This window comes from Leptopilina heterotoma, unplaced genomic scaffold (genome assembly GCF_015476425.1).
Source record: "Leptopilina heterotoma isolate Lh14 unplaced genomic scaffold, ASM1547642v1 Lhet_235, whole genome shotgun sequence".
In the NCBI taxonomy this organism is placed as follows: Eukaryota; Metazoa; Arthropoda; class Insecta; order Hymenoptera; family Figitidae; genus Leptopilina; species Leptopilina heterotoma.
In genome coordinates this window covers 15,433-35,071 of record NW_025110952.1, presented here as the reverse complement: position 1 = coordinate 35,071, position 19,639 = coordinate 15,433, and the positions used below count along the sequence as shown (strand labels likewise).

At 25.6% G+C, this 19,639-nt stretch overlaps 3 protein-coding genes across 3 annotated transcripts; 2 read left to right on the top strand and 1 right to left on the bottom strand.

Moving 5' to 3' along the window:
- Nucleotides 1-456: 456 nt before the first annotated feature.
- LOC122502586 lies at nucleotides 457-2,826 on the top strand. The gene is made up of 8 exons (XM_043612725.1): nucleotides 457-556; nucleotides 834-1,036; nucleotides 1,220-1,312; nucleotides 1,390-1,555; nucleotides 1,670-1,799; nucleotides 2,003-2,132; nucleotides 2,403-2,595; nucleotides 2,696-2,826. Exons 1-8 carry the CDS (start codon nucleotides 457-459, stop codon nucleotides 2,824-2,826), a joined length of 1,146 nt encoding a protein of 381 aa, XP_043468660.1.
- A 5,125-nt stretch (nucleotides 2,827-7,951) lies between these two features.
- On the top strand, nucleotides 7,952-11,561 carry LOC122502699 (A disintegrin and metalloproteinase with thrombospondin motifs 16-like). Its single transcript, XM_043612864.1, has 12 exons — nucleotides 7,952-8,051; nucleotides 8,319-8,521; nucleotides 8,705-8,797; nucleotides 8,902-9,067; nucleotides 9,231-9,360; nucleotides 9,517-9,646; nucleotides 9,783-9,975; nucleotides 10,074-10,200; nucleotides 10,440-10,604; nucleotides 10,777-10,912; nucleotides 11,162-11,272; nucleotides 11,343-11,561. The coding sequence occupies exons 1-12, from the start codon at nucleotides 7,952-7,954 to the stop codon at nucleotides 11,559-11,561; spliced, it is 1,773 nt and encodes a 590-aa protein (XP_043468799.1).
- An 858-nt stretch (nucleotides 11,562-12,419) lies between these two features.
- Nucleotides 12,420-16,943, bottom strand: LOC122502585. Its single transcript, XM_043612724.1, has 16 exons — nucleotides 16,804-16,943; nucleotides 16,092-16,256; nucleotides 15,989-16,009; nucleotides 15,808-15,843; nucleotides 15,598-15,618; nucleotides 14,788-14,820; nucleotides 14,547-14,585; nucleotides 14,133-14,159; nucleotides 13,846-13,872; nucleotides 13,708-13,731; nucleotides 13,489-13,521; nucleotides 13,229-13,252; nucleotides 13,132-13,155; nucleotides 12,920-12,952; nucleotides 12,643-12,663; nucleotides 12,420-12,554 (listed from the first exon to the last, which is right to left on the bottom strand). Exons 2-16 carry the CDS (start codon nucleotides 16,189-16,191, stop codon nucleotides 12,517-12,519), a joined length of 501 nt encoding a protein of 166 aa, XP_043468659.1. The 5' UTR covers nucleotides 16,192-16,256; nucleotides 16,804-16,943; the 3' UTR covers nucleotides 12,420-12,516.
- Nucleotides 16,944-19,639: the final 2,696 nt, after the last annotated feature.

Here is a 19,639-nt window from a genome sequence, read left to right as displayed (position 1 = left end):
TATTCCACACTAACATAATGTATACATAATAATTTCTTGTCAACAATATATTTTAATTGTAATACTTAAATTTGCGTCAGTGTTAAGGAAATACAATTATAGAAACAATGTATAGTTTGAATATTAATATGAATTAAACAAATATTATTTATATCCGTATACACTCTTATCAGCAATAACATGTAACCAAATGCATAGATATGTATGTATAAATACAGACAATATTTCAGAGTTCATCTACTTTTGAATTCTTCATTAATAGGAACTTCAACACGTCTTTTGAAGAAAGGTAAGAATAAGATTTAATTTTACTTTAATTTTGATACTCTGCATATAATTGTAAACTAGAAAGTGTACCCTGTTATAACAAACTAATTATAACAAAATGAAATTTAAATTAAAGAATTAAGTTAAAACAAATTTGTAAGCAACGTTTAATAAATCAAACCTTCACAGATGTATTACTTCGCTTTCTTATTTTGCACCTTTTTGGTGCCGTTCACACAATCATTCACTGTGGTTAACAAAGTCGAGGATGATTTCTCAATCGATGATGGTAATTACATTAAATAATTAATTTTTTATTATAGAAATTGGTTTCATTTAGTTTAACTACTTAGTTATTTAAAAAACAACCTAGCAGTAACCGAATATTCAGCATATCCCTAACACGTCCTAATGGTATCCGAGAATTACGAATACCATACCAAATATTGTTATTAATATTTTAGGAAATGATTTGGACATCGATGAGAAATTCTGAAATATTCGTTGCTGTTAGAAATGTCATTAATTGAGGCATAGAATATTTATGATTAAATTTGATTTTCTAGTAACGGATTACGAGGTGGTGCCTGTTCGTCATATGCTGCATAAACGGAGTAACAATGAATTAACACTTCATACCAAAATAAATGGTGAAGAGCGTGAAATTTATTTGCAACCTACGGAAGGTTTACTTGCAGGAACAGGGACGAAAGTTTTCATAGCCAAAAGAGGTTCCCAAAGGAATGTTGATTTTAAAATTATACCAAATGTAAGTTTGATAAAATCCTGTTTGGAATGAACTATTCCTTTCCTACCAAACTATCTTTACCGTATCGTCTAAATTTTCTCTGCACTAGAAGCAGATTGATTTCTATTTCTTAAATGTAATTGAAAATCCTTTCTTTCTTCTTGTAAAAATATTGGAATTAAACTTATTACAATATTATTTTAGATCATGCAGAACGTTTTTATAAATTTTTATCAAGATCCGAGAACTTCGTCATCCATTTCACACAGTATTAATGAAGACGGACAATCCGAGTTTGTAAGTAATTTTTTATCATACTAGTGTTTCATATTTTGTTAATTTGTATATATATAAAAAATGTGTTTTGCTTTAAGAATGGACTTATTAATGAAGACACGGTAATACGTCCAATGCCTAAACATTTTCGCCAACGTCGCGATCTTTTGAAAAGCAATACTTCATCATTTGAAAGTGTAGCCGATGGTTTTATTGATACAACTGAACATATAATTTATAAACAAACATTTAATAATGCTTCCGGTAAGTATTTTCATTACATGTAACGACCCTCTGGGCACAGAAACGCCTTTGGTCTTGAAACATATAATTTTTTTTGTTATATACGAGAAAGGACTAAATAATTATATCTTTTAGGATTTTCTGCACCTAAAATGAACAATGATAGATTTTTGAACATGAAGAGTGTGTCACGAAGATCTACGGAAGAATTACCATACATAGTGTATCCAGAAATTTTGGTTTTTGTTGACGATGTTCTTTTCAAGTAAGTTCAAATTGCTTCAAGTAATTTTAATTAATTTTCCACTCTACAATCTTAAAGAATTCATATTATTCAATATAATTTAAACTCAACATCAATAGTTTAATTTCGATCCCTGAGCCAGCATATGATGATTTTTTCGAACCTCCTAAAACGTCATTTTTTATAAGGATTGTGCATGCATTTATAATTTTTTTATATTGCAGGAAATTTGAATTTAATGTGAAACGTGCAGTTGAATACACTTTGAGTTTTTGGAATGCTGTTGATTTAAGATATAAAGAATTTACAGAACCAAAGATTCGTCTTAATATTGCTGGAATTGTATTTCTTGAGGTATGATACTTTGACATTCACAAACATTATTAATAAATTCGTATATGCAGGAAAATATATACTGATATTACTATGGTAAATTTTCTCACTCACTACCATTGAATAACGTCCCTGTTGATTGCTTCTCCTTTATTAAGAACTTGCATGTTCATATCCAAAAATTTAATTTTTATTTCTTGAATTTTGTTTCGACATTAAAATAATAGTTTTAAAGTACAGTGATAATGTTTTAATAACTTATCAAAGATTATTTTTATTTTTTGAGAATAGGAGCCATTGCCATTTATATATGACGCACTAGGCGATTACAGAGGAGAAAAGATAATTGCAGGATTATTATTAAAAGAATTTAGCAGATTTCTAAAAGAAGAAAAAATTATACAACAAGAAAAAAATTATGATATTTCCATGTTTGTAACTGGAAGAGATCTGTTGAGCGAATCTGGAGAATCTAGCGTAGATGGTAGGATTAGACCTTTACATACAAAGTTGATAATAAATTTATATTCTAACTTTAGTGTACAATACGAAAGTTCAAATTATAGAAATAAATTATTTTACAGGTTTAGCCTATGTCGAAGGAGTATGTAGAAATAGTAAAAATAATTATGCATACGCCTCTTGTGGATTAGCTGAAGATGGAAGTGGTTATAGTGGAATATTGACTGTTGCTCACGAGTTAGGTCATATGTAAGAGACACATAATATTTTGATTATTGATTCAAATATTTTCTAATAGTTACTTTTAGCATAGAATATTGTAAATTTTACTAAAACATCATATATTTTATTTGATAGCACTTGTATTCAAGTGTTCGAATTTTTAACTTAGCGGAATATCTCGCATGCTCTAAAGGGATAATTTTTAAAAATATAATTGCTTAATTTGAAGTATATTAATTATGTTCAAATAAATATTTTTTAGTCTTGGCGCACCTCATGATCAGCCAGAATCAGCATCAGATAAAAGGATAGGTTATATTAAGGGTTGTAGTAAAGCAGATGGATATATAATGACTCACAATTGGGAAACCAAAAACAAATTTTTCTTTTCTCCTTGTTCAAAACAGTCTATTAAATATACTTTAAGGTGCGTTAAAACCAAATTTAGTAACAATAAGACAATGAATATAATTTCAGAATAATAGTAAAGCTGCTAAGTTAATTTCTATTATTTTCGCTTTTGTCACTATGAAGTACCACTTCTTTCATTTTTATACTGCGACTGAAATTCACATAATCGTAGTAATTTATAGTAATGTATTATTTCCATCAGCCAAAATATTGCACAGTGTGTTCAAAATAATCCAGCGGAATATAAAAATAACAATCCACTGCCAAGAATATTACCTGGGCAATTAATGACTTTAGATCAACAATGCAGAAATAGTGGCTTCATAAAATGTGACCGAGTAAGTTACTTGTATAAGCTGGTATTAAACAATATACGAGTATATAAATAAATAATTTCTTTATTTCAATTATATTGTAGAGACGAACAACATGTTTAGAACTGTGGTGTATCGATAATATCTATGGAGGCTCTCTAACACGTAGATATCCTCCTGCGGAAGGTTCGTCTTGTGGCGACAGAAAGGTAATGATAAAAAATCTCTTCTCGCTCTGGCTTTAACTTAACTGATGACTAAAAATTTTATTTTTCAGTATTGTTTATCAGGACAATGTGTAGATATTCCATATACAGTTTCGAAAATACAAAATCCTAAACCAGTACCGAAGAAGCCATCAAAAAGTTCAACAATTTTTGCTTCTCCAAAAAAGCCGGTCATTCAAAATGGACCAGTCAGATCATCAATACCACCAAATTCGATTCTAATAAATCATTCATTACAGGTAAAATATTGAATTCTTGAAAATATTTTATTTGTGTACCAGTAATGTGCTTCTGTAATCTTCTTTATAATTACGTTATAATTGTAAATAATAATTACACCTTACTATTTTAATTTGTTTTGGATGTCAAAAATGTTTAACATGTTACAAGAAAGAAATTAAAATAACTTTTTTCTTTATTTTACAGTTTTGTAAAAATGGAATATGTGAAAAAAGAAATTCTAAGGACAGCGATTTCAATGATTTTGAAAAAGAAGTGAACTTACAAAAAATTCCAAATAATTTTAATACGTATTAATATTGCATTATGATGTACTAAAAATTTGTAATTCTTTTGATTTAAAATTAAACTTTTGGGGTCGTTATCTAACATTTAAAAGCCCTAAAATTTTTATTTTGTTTTAAAGTAATTTTTTACCGTTGCGCTCCAAACTACATAATATGTATATTTTTAATTTGCATCATTTACTCAATTATATATTATGTGTGTACTTAATTGACGCTTATATTAATAAAGAAATTGTACTGAATTTAATAGATATATTTTATTTCCATAACCCATATAATTTTTTACCAGTACAATCTGTAGATAACACTGCATTGACAACAATCAAACAATCAATTTGTAAATTTATGTAAATTTTAAGTAAATACATTTTTAAAATCATTACAAATAGATAATTTTTATAAATACAACTATAAATACTCTTATCAGTAAAATACACTATAACCAAATGCATCCACATGAAATGTAAATGTATGCACATCATTCAAGAACAAAACTATACTTTTGAATTCTTCATAAACTATCATTTTTTTAAACCCAATTGTGAAAAGATAAAAAAACAAAAATGCAAGCAAAAATTGATGTATTCCATTTTAAACGATTTTTGTAGTATAATAATAGTTTTAAGCAACAGTTATATTTTTTCTTACGCTGTTTTGTAAAACTACATCTTCACAACCCTTAAACTTGAATATATCATAAAAAATACAACAACCCAGCTAATGAAGGCAAAATAAAAACCTTTCCAATTGTTGAAGGTCAGACAAATATTACCCAGCCGATAAAGGCAAGATGGTAGCATTAATCTATATCATGGTTGCTACAAAATGATAAATATAAAATTCCAGGATCTTCCAGGTCAATACTTATAAAATTCCAGTCAAAAATTAAAAAAATATCTGACCCAATTACACATCTTCAGCTCTAAACATTTTTTTAAACTTTCAAATACCAAAAACTTAATAAGAATTACAAACAAAAATTTTTTCTTCCTTAGAGATTTTTATATAGCAATGAGATAAAAACATTTTTTAATTTTAAGTTAAAATATTCTTAAAAATCTTCAACAGGCAAAATTCCAGACATTTTTCTAAATTAAAAAAATAATATTTACTGTTCCTAAACTAAGGCAAGAACAATACTATAACACAGGCCTACAAATTTCAGACCCAGAAACGGGATAAGTCATTTCGAATGTAATTTGTCACCCTGAATCCAAAACTGGCAGCGAAATTGCTCTATCACGTCAGGATTCTGAGATATTCTAACCTAAAAGAGTAAAAAAGGCCATTTTTGGCAACATTCGACTCTCCATAAAATCTACAAAAAATTTTTTGTATCATTGGAACAAATTCTAAAAGAAAGTACAATTATTTACCTTTCAAAATATTTTACATCTGATCCGATCCGACTTTTTTTTACTAAGATACAACAATTTAAAGCTTAGGTTATACGACCTAAAAACTGAAAAAAGGAAGCAAAGAATAATTGGAAAGTACTTTAAGTTAAGCATCTGATTCTTAATATTTTAGGATTGTTGATTAGAAAACCGATGTCGGATTTTCAAAATTCAAAATGGCGGATCCAATATGGCGTATGTCAAAATAAAAAATTGATCGGATTCGCTTGAAACTTTTTACTCTGGAATTTTTAAGGTCACTAATTACGAATCCGATGTCAGATTTTCGAAATTCAAAATGGCAGATGTAATATGGCGACATATTTTTAAAAAATTTAACGGATTCGCTTGAAACTCTTCACTCGGGTGTTTTTGAGGTCGCTTATTAAGAATCTGGTGTCACATTTTCAAAATTTAAAATTATTGTGAATCTTATATGGTATTATATGTTAGTAAAATCGAAGAACGTAAAATTCGAAGTCTTTTGAGTACTTGAAAAAAAGATTTCCACACCTATATATATCTAAATTGAGAAAATATGTATTGACAGGTCCAGATATAAGCAAAGGAGTGATTCTGTATTATATTCTAAAAACGAAACCAACTATACGAAGATCCTTTGTAGAAAAATGTGTAAAGGTTCATAAAGAAAAATAAAACTTTTAATTTTCTTTAGCAAAAGAGTGTATAAATTATGCCCTAAATGTTCGAATTTTACGTTCTTCGATTTTACTAACATATAATACCATATTAGATCCACAATAATTTTAAATTTCAAAAATGTGACACCAGATTTTTAATAAGCGACCTCAAAAACACCCGAGTAAAGAGTTTCAAGCGAATCCGTTAAATTTTTTAAAAATATGTCGCCATATTACATACGCCATTTTGAATTTCGAAAATCTTACATCGGATTCGTAATTAGCGACCTCAAAAAGCCCCGAGTAAAAAGTTTCAAGCGAATCCGATCAATTTTTTATTTTGACAGCCGCCATATTGGATCCGCCATTTTTGAAAGGTGAATAATTGTACTTTCTTTTAAAATTTGTTCCAATGATACAAAAAATTTTTTGTAGATTTTATGGAGAGTCGAATGTTGCCAAAAATGGCCTTTTTTACTCTTTTAGGTTAGAATATCTCAGAATCCTGACGTGATAGAGCAATTTCGCTGCCAGTTTTGGATTCAGGGTGACAAATTACATCGGAAATGACTTATCCCGTTTGTGGGTCTGACAAAATTCTAAATTTTGTAGGCCTGTGTAATTAATATCTGGGTCATCGAAATGAGTTTGAATCACGATTAATAAATTTAGCCACGGCCGATAATCAGCAGGAGATGAAAAATTATTTTTTGAGCTAACTTTATCTTCTGTTTACAAACAATTGTTAGTCAAAAAATTGTTTACTGATCTTTAAATTATTGGTAGAACAATTCCAATTAATATCTAGGTTGTCAAAATTAATTTAATTCGCAATTCATAAAAAGTAACCACAGCCGATAATCAGCAGAAGATGAAAAATTATTTTTTAAGAGATAGATCTTCTGTTTACTAACAATTGTTAGTCAAAAAATTTTTTACTGTTCCTAAACAATGGCTAGAACAAAATATATTTGTATGAAAATATACCTTAGTAGCACGTAATGTTCCAGGAATATAGACAACATTGATGCAATATTGGTAATGTTAAGGCAGTTTTCTCAACATTGCTGTAATATTACGTGCTACTGGGGTACTATTTACTCTATTATCTTATGTGCGTCAAACAATTTGTACAGAATATAATAGAACTTTTGTTTCTACAAATGATATTATATTCTACACCAATAAATTTAAATAATAATTTCTTGTCAACAATATATTTTAATTGTAATACTTAAATTTGCGTCAGTGTTAAGGAAATACAATTATAGGAACTAAACTATAATTTGAATATTAATAAGAATTAAACAAATAATATTTATTTCCGCATACACCTCTTATCAGTAATAACATGTAATCAAACGCATCGAAATTTATATATAAATACAGACAGTATTTCATAATTCATCTACTTTTGAATTCTTCGTTAATAGGAACTTCAACACATCTTTTGAAGAAAGGTAAGAATAAGATTTAATTTTACTTTAATTTTGATATTCTGCATATAATTATTGTAAACTATTCCAAGTGTACAGTATTATTTTCACTTTGCAACCAATTATAACAAAATAAAATTAAAATTGAAACATAAAGTTAAAATAAATTTGTAAGCAACGTTTAATAAATTAAATCTTTACAGATGTATTACTTCGCATTTTTATTTTGCACCTTCTTGGTGCCGCTCACACAATCATTCACTGTGGTTAACAAAGTCGAGGATGATTTCTCAATCGATGATGGTAATTACATTAAATAATTAATTTTTTCTTATAGAAATTGAATTCATTTAGGTTCACTACTAAGTTATTTAAAAAACAACCTAGCAGTAACCAAATATCTAGGATCTAGGCACATCCTAAGAAACGAAAATTATGAATACCTTAAAAAATTATTATTAATATTTTAAGAAATGATTTGGACTTCGATGAGAACTTCTGAAATATTCGTTGCTGTTAGAAATTACATTAATTAAGGCATAGAATTTATGATTAAATTTAATTTTCCAGAAACGGATTACGAGGTGGTGCCTGTTCGTCACATGCTTCATAAACGGAGTATCAATGAATTAACACTTCATACCAAAATAAATGGTGTAGAGCGTGAAATTTATTTGCAACCTACGGAAGGTTTACTTGCAGGAACAGGGACGAAAGTTTTCATAGCCAAAAGAGGTTCCCAAAGGAATGTTGATTTTAAAATTATACCAAATGTAAGTTTGATAAAATCCTGTTTGGAATGAACTATTCCTTTCCTACCAAACTATCTTTACCGTATCGTCTAAATTTTCTCTACACTAGAAGCAGATTGATTACTATTTCCTAAATGTAATTAAAAATCCTTTCTTTCTTCATGAAAAAATATTGGAATTAAACTTATTACAATATTATTTTAGATCATGCAGAACGTCTTTATAAATTTTTATCAAGATCAGAAAACTTCGTCATCCATTTCACACAGTATTAATAAACGTGGACTATCCGAGTTTGTAAGTAAAATTTAATAAAACAATGCGTGATTCTTTTATTATCAATTTTTTAAATCTTACATTGAATATTTCTTAATAAAACCTAAAATTTATGATGCTTTAAGAATGGAATTATTAATGAAAACATGGTAATACGTCCAATGCCTGAACATCTTCGTAAACGTCGAGATCTTTTGAAAAGCAATACTTCATCATTTGAAAGTCTAGCCGATGGTTTTATTGATACTACTGAACATATAATTTATAAACAAACATTCAATAATGCTTCCGGTGAGTATTTTCATTACAAGTAACGAATTAAGGAATAATTTGATTAAGAGATTCAATTGACTTTGAAATATTCTGGTTATAAGAGTCTCTCCCATTGATCATCTCTTAGTTTAATTTTTTCTGTGTTACATACAAAAAAGGACAAAATAATTATTTTTTTCAGAATTTTCTGCACCTACAATGAACAATGATAGATTTTTAAACATGAAGAGTGTGTCACGAAGATCTGTTGATGAATTACCGTACATAGTGTATCCAGAAATTTTGGTTTTTGTTGACGATTTACTATTCAAGTAAGTTTAAATTGCTTCAAGTAATTTTAATTTAATATTTCCATACTTCAAAATTAAAGAATACATCTTATTTAATATAATTTAAAAGAATTTAAACTCAAAATAAATAGTTTAACTTATTATTTATACTTATTGTATAATTTATGTACTTTGTAGAAAATTCGAATTTAATGTGATACGTGCAGTTGAATACACTTTGAGTTTTTGGAATGCTGTTGATTTAAGATATAGAGAATTTACAGAACCAAAGATTCGTCTTAATATTGCTGGAATTGTATTTCTTGAGGTATGATACTTTGACATTCACAAATATTATTAATAAATTTGTATAAGCAGTAAAATGTACTGTTTCCAATATGGTAAATTCTATCACTCGCCCTATTATTGAATAACTGAACTTATAAAATATTTTTTTCAAAAAGGAGCCATTGCCATTTATATATGACGCAAATGGCGTTTCTAACGGAGGAAAGGTATCTGCAGAATTATTATTAGATGAATTTAGTGAGTTTCTACAAAAAGAAAAAGTTATACAACAAGAGAAAAATTATGATATTTCCATGCTTGTAACTGGAAGAGATGTGATAGGCGCTTCCGGAAGTTCTGACGTAGTTGGTAGGATTTAGACCTTTACATAAATGATAATAATTTTGTATTTTAATTTATTGTATAATACGAAAGTTGTATTTATAAGAATGAAATTTATTATACAGGTTTAGCCAATGTCGAAGGAGTATGTAAAAATGGAAAAAATTATCCTGCATACGTCTCTAGTGGATTAACTGAAGATAGAAATGGTTACAATGGAATAATTACTGCTGCTCACGAGTTAGCACATATGTAAGAAACACATAATTTTTCAGTTAATGATGCAAATGTTTTTCAAATGAGGTTTTACTCATAGTACAAGATCTTTTAAAGTCCACTAAAACTTCTGAATCTTTATTTAATAGTACTTGTGTTCAATAGTGTTAAAATGTTTACTTAGCGGAATATCTCATGCTCTTGAAGAATAATTTTAACAATTAAAATTGATAAATTTAAAGTAGATGATTGAGTTAAATAAAAATTTGTTTTAGCCTTGGTGCACATCATGATGAGCCAGAAGCATCAGATAATATTAATGCAGATAGAATTAAGGGTTGTAAAAAAGCGGATGGATATATGATGACTCATAATCATGAAACCAAAAACAAAATTTTCTTCTCTCCTTGTTCGAAAGAGGCTATTAAAATTACCTTAAGGTATGTTAAAAACAAAATAGTAGAGTTGCTATAAGTTATTTCTTTAATTTTTTTTGCTTTTTACATTACATTACATTATTATTTTTTTTATACACTTTTTACATTTTTATACTGCGACTGAAATTCACAATCGTAGTAATTTATAGTAATAATGTATTATTATTTCCATCAGCCAAAATATTGCACAATGTGTTCGAAATAATCCAGCCGAATATAAAAATAATAATCCACTGCCAAGAATATTGCCTGGTCAATTAATGTCTTTTAACGAACAATGCAGAAACCGTGGCTTCATAGAATCTGGCTCAGTAAGTTTCTTCAATATTATAAAAAGAATTTAAAAGTTTTTTATTAATATTTTAATTTAAGTATTATAAAACCAAATGGTGTATCGCTCTGTAGTGATACTCTGTGAACATTTTTAATAAATCCAAATTTTAAGCTATTCCCAGTACGCACACTTGTTCAAAATACACCCAAAGAATGTCTTTTTGCTGACATCTTTTGGGCTTTAACAAAAAACAAAAAAGTATTAAATAATTAATTATATTTTGTAGAAAACAACATGTTTAGTTTTATGGTGTGTCTATGAAAAAGAAGGAGAAGATATTTACAGTCGAACAGAGCATTTTCCTCCTGCTGAAGGTTCTTCTTGTGGCAATGGAAAGGTAATAATAAAAAATCTCTTCTGGCTCTATTGCTTTAGCTTAACTGATGACTAAAAATTTTATTTTTCAGTATTGTTTATCAGGAGAGTGTGTAGATATTGTTAATACAGTTTCAAAAAAGCAAAATCCAAAACCAGTACCGAAGAAATCATCGAAAAGTTCAACAATGTTCGCCTCTCCGAAAAAGCCGGTCATTCAAAATGAACCAGTCGGATCATCAAAGCCATTTTCTTCAAAAAATCCATTTCCTCCAAGTGTTAAACCAACGCATACAATAAGGGTAAAATAATTGAATTCTATAGAAAATATTTGATTTTTATAACAGTAATATGCTTCAGTAATTCTTTTTTAAAAATACGTTATATAATTATAAATATTTGTACCTTACTCTTAACGTATTTTTGATATCAAAAATGTTTAACATCTTACATGAGAGAAATTAAAATAACTTTTTTTCTTTATTTTACAGTTTTGCAAGAATGGAAAATGTGAAGAAAGAAATTCTAACGATGACGATTTTAATGATTTTCAAAATCTAGTGAACCAACAAAAATATTCAAATAACCTACGCAAGTTATACAATAGGTTTTAATGCGATGGACTAAGAATTTGTACATCTTTTGATTTTAAGTGTCACTTTTGGTGTTGTTATGTGATATTTCACAAAGGCTCATAATCTTTATTCTGTGTTTTAAAAGTAATTTCTTACTTGAAAATATTGAATATAAATATAATTTGTTAAATATTTCGGTTAATATTTTATGAAGTTGATTGCTGTATCTGTTTCACACTACATACGGTAGTTTTTAAATTTGTATCATATGTAATATAATTACATTATTAATAATGTAATAATAATATAATAATATATAATATAATATAATAATAATATATTAATAATATTATATTAATAATATTATATATAATATAATATAATAAATAATATAATTAATTTACTATATTATGACATATTTACTGTCTGAAATTACTTATGTATACTTTTATGTAAATTTTACACAAATATATTGCACTTTTTAAATAATTTAGAATTTTATTTTCTCATATAATAAAAGAGATCATTTTCACCTCACCCTATACTTTATCAATTAAAGATAAAACTTTATAATCAAAAGAAATAAAACAAAAATTTCAAGTGAAGCATTTATTTTTCTTCAGAATTACAATACGATTCCTCGATGTACAATTACACTGAAAAATCGACGAAAAGCTTCTGGAAAACGTACTTATCCCCATGGACGTGAGTTGGAAGACTCATCAGAACCTAAAATTAATTTTACCCAGTTAATTCACTTTAATTACGCATAATAAAATAAAAAAGAAATTTATTAATTGAATTAATTGAGATATACCTCTTGAGTTGTCTTGACGATCTTTGAAAAGCAAAACAAAAAAATTATTGTTTACAATTTTTTATATTAGTTTTTGGTAATTTTATTTTATCTTTTAAGTAAACAATGTCTTGGAATATAATTTAATTAATAAAAAAATAATATAATAATAATAATAATAATAATAATAATAATAATAATAATAATAATAATAATAATAATAATAATAATAATATATAATTTAATTTTTTTTTTATTTATTTTTTTATAGTTATTTAATATTTATAACATTACGTACCAAATATACTGTACTTTTTTTCTTTTTGCTCCACTGAAAACAAATTTTACTTATAATTTTAAAATTGGTATACAAATTTTTTTTTATAGTATCACATATAAGAAGGTATTATAATTATACTGGAAAAATATTACTAAATATTTAAATAGCACATTCCCGTTTTAATTTACCTTAAGATTTATTATTTTAATAAATACTTTAATTAAACTTACTAGAACCGCCATTAAATCCGGTATCTATAAAATTCAATTACGATAAAAAAATTATAAAATACAAAATCATCGATTTACAGAAACTTATTAAACTTACAAGTTTTGACATATTTGGAACCACCTACAACATTTGATAAAAGAAAAATATATTTATTATAAAAAATATATTAGCATTTATTATAGTTGTAAAATATTAGGCTTCCCTTATAATTTGTTAATTACAAAAAATATGTGAAAGTTGTAATAAAATTTATGAAATATTTAGTTGCTTGACTTAAAGATTTAATATAGAGGACACTTTGAATTATATAATTTAATAAAGAGGAATATTTATTTAATATTTATAAAATTACGTACTATTTTTACTGGGGTCCTCACCAGAACGCCACACTGAAGAAAAATTTTATTTATAGTTTTTCTATATATTTATATATATGTATAATAGATTACAAAAAATATTAACTAAATGCCATGCTGGTATCGGTAGATACACAACCTAAATATTTAAATTAACACTTTTTCGTTAATTTATACCTCAAGATTTATTATTTTAATAAATACTTTGATTAAACTTACTAGAACCGCCACTAAATCCAGTATCTATAAAATTCAGTACGATACAAAAATTATTAATTTATTATTATAATATAATATTCATTATATTATGAGCCGAGCAATAAATCATCGATTTGTAAAAACTTTTATTAAACTTACAATGAGGAGCATATCTGGAAGCTCCAGCTAGAACGTTTGTTAAAAAAATTAATTATAATTTTTATATTAGTTTTCTCTTTATCATTAATTATAGTTGTTTAATAATAGACTTCTTTTCAGCAATAAGTATATACAGTAAGAAAAGCTATCCGTCAGTCATAGGAAAGTATGGGAATCGCATAAGTCTGTCTCACTCCCACTCATGGGACATGACTGACGTGGTAGGTTTTCGTACTGTATATTACTTAGACAAATCAGCGATGTATAAAAACATTTATTATACTTACAAGGACTAGAATATTTGGAACTTCCAGCTAGAAAATATGTTTAAAGAAAAATAATTACAATTTTAATATTAGTATCATCTTTCCCATTAATTATAGTTTCTGATCAGGTCCTGAAGTAGAGTTTAAAAAAAGGCAAAATCAGGTTGTGATCAGGGCCTTCTTATGATATATTAAGATATTTTATCTGAATTTAAAATTTATAAATTCATAAATAAAAATTCTTCATCTTCTAAGAATAATAATTTCTGAATTGTTAAAATAATGTCAAACTTTTCATAATTCAATAAAATAACATTTAAAAGTAAATTTTTGCTCAAACTATGGACTTGGAAAATTATTTTGCGATTCTTTGCGAGAAAACTTTGAGAATTCACATATAACCTAGAAATTTCAGAAACCTTAAGAAAAACTTGCCAGAGTTCTGGGCGTTCTTGTTTTGTTGTGAATTCGACGCTGAAAAAAAAAATTTGTTATAATTTGCAAATTAGAGTCAATCATCCTAATATACCTGTAAATTTATATTAGAAATGTCAAGAAGAAACTCTAGAACATAAAAAAAAAACTGCTCCCCGATAAGTTTGCTAAAAAGATTGTCAATTTTAAAAATATTTAAAAGAAAATAAAATTAATTTATTATAAACTTAATTAAACTTACATAGATGAGAAAATCCGTGAGGTCCAACTATGTCTTTATCACGCATGACAAAAAGATAATTACAATTTTTTTATTAGTGTTTTCAGTTTAAGGGGGTTCGAATATGTGTCTATTATATTCATTATAAGGAATAATATTTTTGAGAAGTGAACCGATTGTAATGGAACAAAATGGCGAATAATGTTAGAATTTTTCGCTGTTTGAGAATTTAAAAAAAAAATTTTTTAACTATTTGACCTGGAGTGCTAAAATTTGGTACAGATATGTATTAGACGATAACTGCAGGCCGTACATAATCTTAAAATTTAAGAGACCATCGAAAACCGTTAAAGTTGAATATTATATGTATATTATCAGGTATAAATATAAATAAAGAAAAAATAGAAATTAATTACACCCAAAAATAAAAAAAAATTAATTTGGTTATAAAAAAATAATTTTTTCAAATTAAAAATAAAAAAAAATTTTTTTTTTTACATTACTTAAAAGTTGAAGAAAGACCAAAATTTTCTTTCTTTGACAACTTTTTTCTAAACTTATAAGCCATTAAGGTCATGTTATTCAGTGTGAAGTTTTTCCATAGTAAAGTATATGGGGCACGTGACCACTGAATAACATGACCTTAAAAACGCAGGTCTACTTTAAAAAATCAAAAATTTTGAAAATTCATAACTCGAAAATTTTGGCAATTATAGAAAATTAAAAAACTACGTCATTGGAAAATGTCACGTAGAATTGCCCATTGTATACAACAAAGAAGAAATAATTAATTAACAAATTTTATATAAATACGTAAGTATATGTACATACAATTTTTATTAGAGTTCCAGCCTGAAAATTTATAAATTAAATACCAGGTTGAAAATTCATGTATACATGAACATGCGTAAGAAAATGTAAATGTAAATTATACTCTATAATCTAGTAGACCACCATTTTTTGAAAAAAAAACGATATTTTCAAAATCCCCTACGTGGTCTACTAGTTTATGGAATATATTAAAGAAAAACTTTTGGATACCTCTTTCATTAGACGATGAAGAACGAGAATCATCATCTGCAAAATAATTAGTAATAATTAGTGTCATAAAATGAATTAATACAGATTAAGTGAAATTTTTGTTCATGATGCAAAGTGGTGTTCATATAAAAAAATTGTAATACTTATATTGTTAAATACACGACTTGTTACAAATAAATACCTCGACTTCCGTAAGCATTTTCTGAAAAATTTTCTACAACTATAGTACAATACTTATTGTATTTAGTATCACATAATATATTTCTATATTCATTGAAACTTACTTGAATATTTGTCAGAGGCATTAACTTCATTATCAAGGGATATTGACAGAATGGTTAAAATAATTGCAATCCAAGTACACAGTGATCCGTAACTTGTCATTTTGTAAACGATTGTTATAGTATTATCGTTAAATATAATTCTTGACAGAACGAACGAGGTTATACCTTAAAATAATTCGTAAATTTATTTTATTAGTTTGACAAAACGATTTATTAGTTTTATTGTCATAAAACCTTCTAATGATTAACAAAACAATATATATATATACATACATATATATATATATATATATATATATATATATATATATATATATATAAATTATATTTTATCCTGTGCCAAAGTCTGATATCTTATGGATATCCTATAATGATATCTTTTTTCTGTGTGGGTATTTTTATAAAATTTATTCTAAATTTCTTGTGGTCGAAAGATAATATAAGTAGTTTATTGTCCGTTTTTATATTTCTAATAAACTGTTTAAAATATTGCAGGACTACAAATCATCCTCATAAAATCATTTAAATTCTTATACAATATAAGTTTACATTAAAATATATTCCAATTATAATAGAATTAAATCAATAATTATAATGCGTTGCATGCGAGCGTTAGCGAGTAAATAAGGAAAATTTTCCTTACTATTTAATAAAACTAATTATTAAAAAAATATTTATATTTTAAAATAGTAAAATTATAAATTTCTCTTACCAATTTCGGTTGTGTATAGCTTTCAATGCACCTATGATTATAATAGAAAAAAAATTCCCCGTATTTCTCTATTTAAACCATTACTATCATATCACGTTACATATAACGTATACGCACATAAAAAAACATGAATTTTATTAAAAAATTTTACAAAGATAAAAAATAATAAATTATATCACGAAAAAGCAAAAATAAAAATTGTGAAATAAAAATGTTTTTCTTATTACTTCTTTTTATTATTAGTAAAATAAAGCTATATGTATATTAAAAAATACATAAAAAGAATTGTCAACGATTATACCATATATCGTATTTGAAAACACGTGTGCAGTTATATCTTTTTTAAATTCTAAAAGTATAGAATTTTATATATATACTTTGACCATGAAGTTTACTTTTCCAATATTTTTATTTTGCATTAAAAAATATTGTGTTTAGTGTGCTTGTAACATTAAAAACTTTTAATGATTATAAAAACATACAAACATAAAAATGTTTTTTTTAATTCTTTGCAAGAATTCAATTATTTACAAAAATTTAAATTCAATTCTTAGTAAAATTTAATTATTTTTAAAAACTTTTCGCAATTCAATGATTTTTAATATCTACTATTTTCATAAAATTTTTTAATAATTATTTAACGACTTTTAAACAATTTTAATATTTAACTTGAGATTTTAATAACCTGTTTTTAACTTTTATTTACACGTAGAAAAATGGATTATATGTGATATAATCCAGATTATACTTCTTATAATATTTTTACATTGTATATAGGACAGTTAATCGGGATTATAAAATTGAATATCTAAGTATTACCACTTTCAAATTATTAATCATATTAATCTGGATTATAAAACTAGCATCAATATAATTAGTCTTTAAGTTATTTTAAATAACTAAAATTTTGACAAATCAGAACAAAAAAAACCCATATATTTAAAAAAATTAATTAAATATTTTATTGCCTAATAATAAAATTTAAAAAAATAAAAACTTCCAATTTGTTGTTGCTAATAATTTATAAATTTAATTAATTTATTAGTTATTGACAATCAATAAATTAATTTTTTTAACACATAAATTTATTTATTTAAAAATTTCTGGTAATTTCATTTTTATAAATCTACAAAACTATTAAAACTATTACAAAACTATAATTAAAATTTTTATTAATTAAATAATAATTAATAATAATTGATCAATTAATAATAAATAAATTAACAAACAAATAATTTCTTACTAGACACAAAATCTATGCTTTGTAAGTAATAAAAATACTTTTAAGAAAAGGTTAAAAATATTATTCCCTTGTAATATTTTAAATAAAAAAAGGTTATAATCAATAATAAACTAATGATAAATATATGCATATACATGTTGTAGAAAATAGTTTTAATATTTAAATAAATAATTAAATAGAAGACTCAAATGCTTGTAATCTCGTGGGACTTAGAATGACTTAAGGGTATTTTCGCGTGTCAATTATCGTGGATGAGTGTATTATCGCGGATAATTTATTTATTGCTTCTTGGATTTTTGTAATAGTTACTTAATTAAAATTTAGTAAATGTAAAAAATTAAAAGGAATAATAATAGTTTTTAAAAATAAAAATATAAATATCGCAAGAACTTTAATTAAAAAAATTTTATGCATTATAATAAATGGACGAATTCAATAGCAAACTAGTATCACTAGAAGAAAGATACTTGGTTTTATTATAATAATTTAATTAGTCTCATAATATAAAATAATACTGTGATAAAATATTCTAAAGCAATTATTATCAAATATTTCTAACGTACAGTCAATTCTCATTTGACACTTTTGCTCCTTTTTTACAGCTATTAAAAATTTTTCCCTAAAATATACAGATCTCACTTACTTTAATTTTCTTGTCCCTCCCATTACTCTTTATTTTCTTGCTTGTATTTTGTAACTGTTATATAAGATTTACTAAAATTCTGAACGTTCCAATAAAAGAAATTTTTGTTGTGTTTAAATGTGTTTAACAGTTCCCGTGTAGAAATCACCATGCTATGCCTAAAATGATTATTGGCCCTAGCTTGGACCTAACTTGGCAACCCCTTTTTATATATCCTGGGCTGGTCCTAACTTGGTACTAGCTAGGAGATCCAGTTATGACTTAGAAAAATTTTTAGGAAAATAAAGTGTCAAAATTGATACATGAAAAACATGTAAAAATTGATAAATATTCTCAATTAATATTTATAAAATTAATTGATAATCATATTTGTTTAAACAATTTATTGTTTGACATAAATCAGAAAATTATACAAATACTATAAAATAAAGTTAATTTATTAATTTATTAATTCAGCAATTGTTTAAACAAATAATTGTTATTTACTAACTTTTTACACAATCAACCTAGAAACTAGCAGTTTTTTCTAATTTTGCAATAAGTAAATACTCAAATTAGTTAATTGCAAAATTTTAAAAGACTGCAAGTGTCTAGACGCTTTATTGTCTTAAGAATTAATAAATAACAACAATTTTTTGTTTAAACAAATGCTGAATTGTTAAAATTATAAATTATCTTCATATTTTCTTTTCTTCTTAAATGACTTTTGGCATAGCCGACTGTCAATTTCACTACTCAAGTGTAATAATCGCGAAGTTAGATAAAAACTGCAAATTTTTAAGTAATTTGTTACAAAAGTTAATATAACAGCAAAATTTATTTATTTATTTAAACAGATACAGACTGCAATATAATTATCATTAGTAAAATATATTTCTAATTTCGTTCGCTGATTTTCAGTTTCGTTTAAGTTGGTGCTAAACACTAAGAGATATTGCAATTCGAATGTG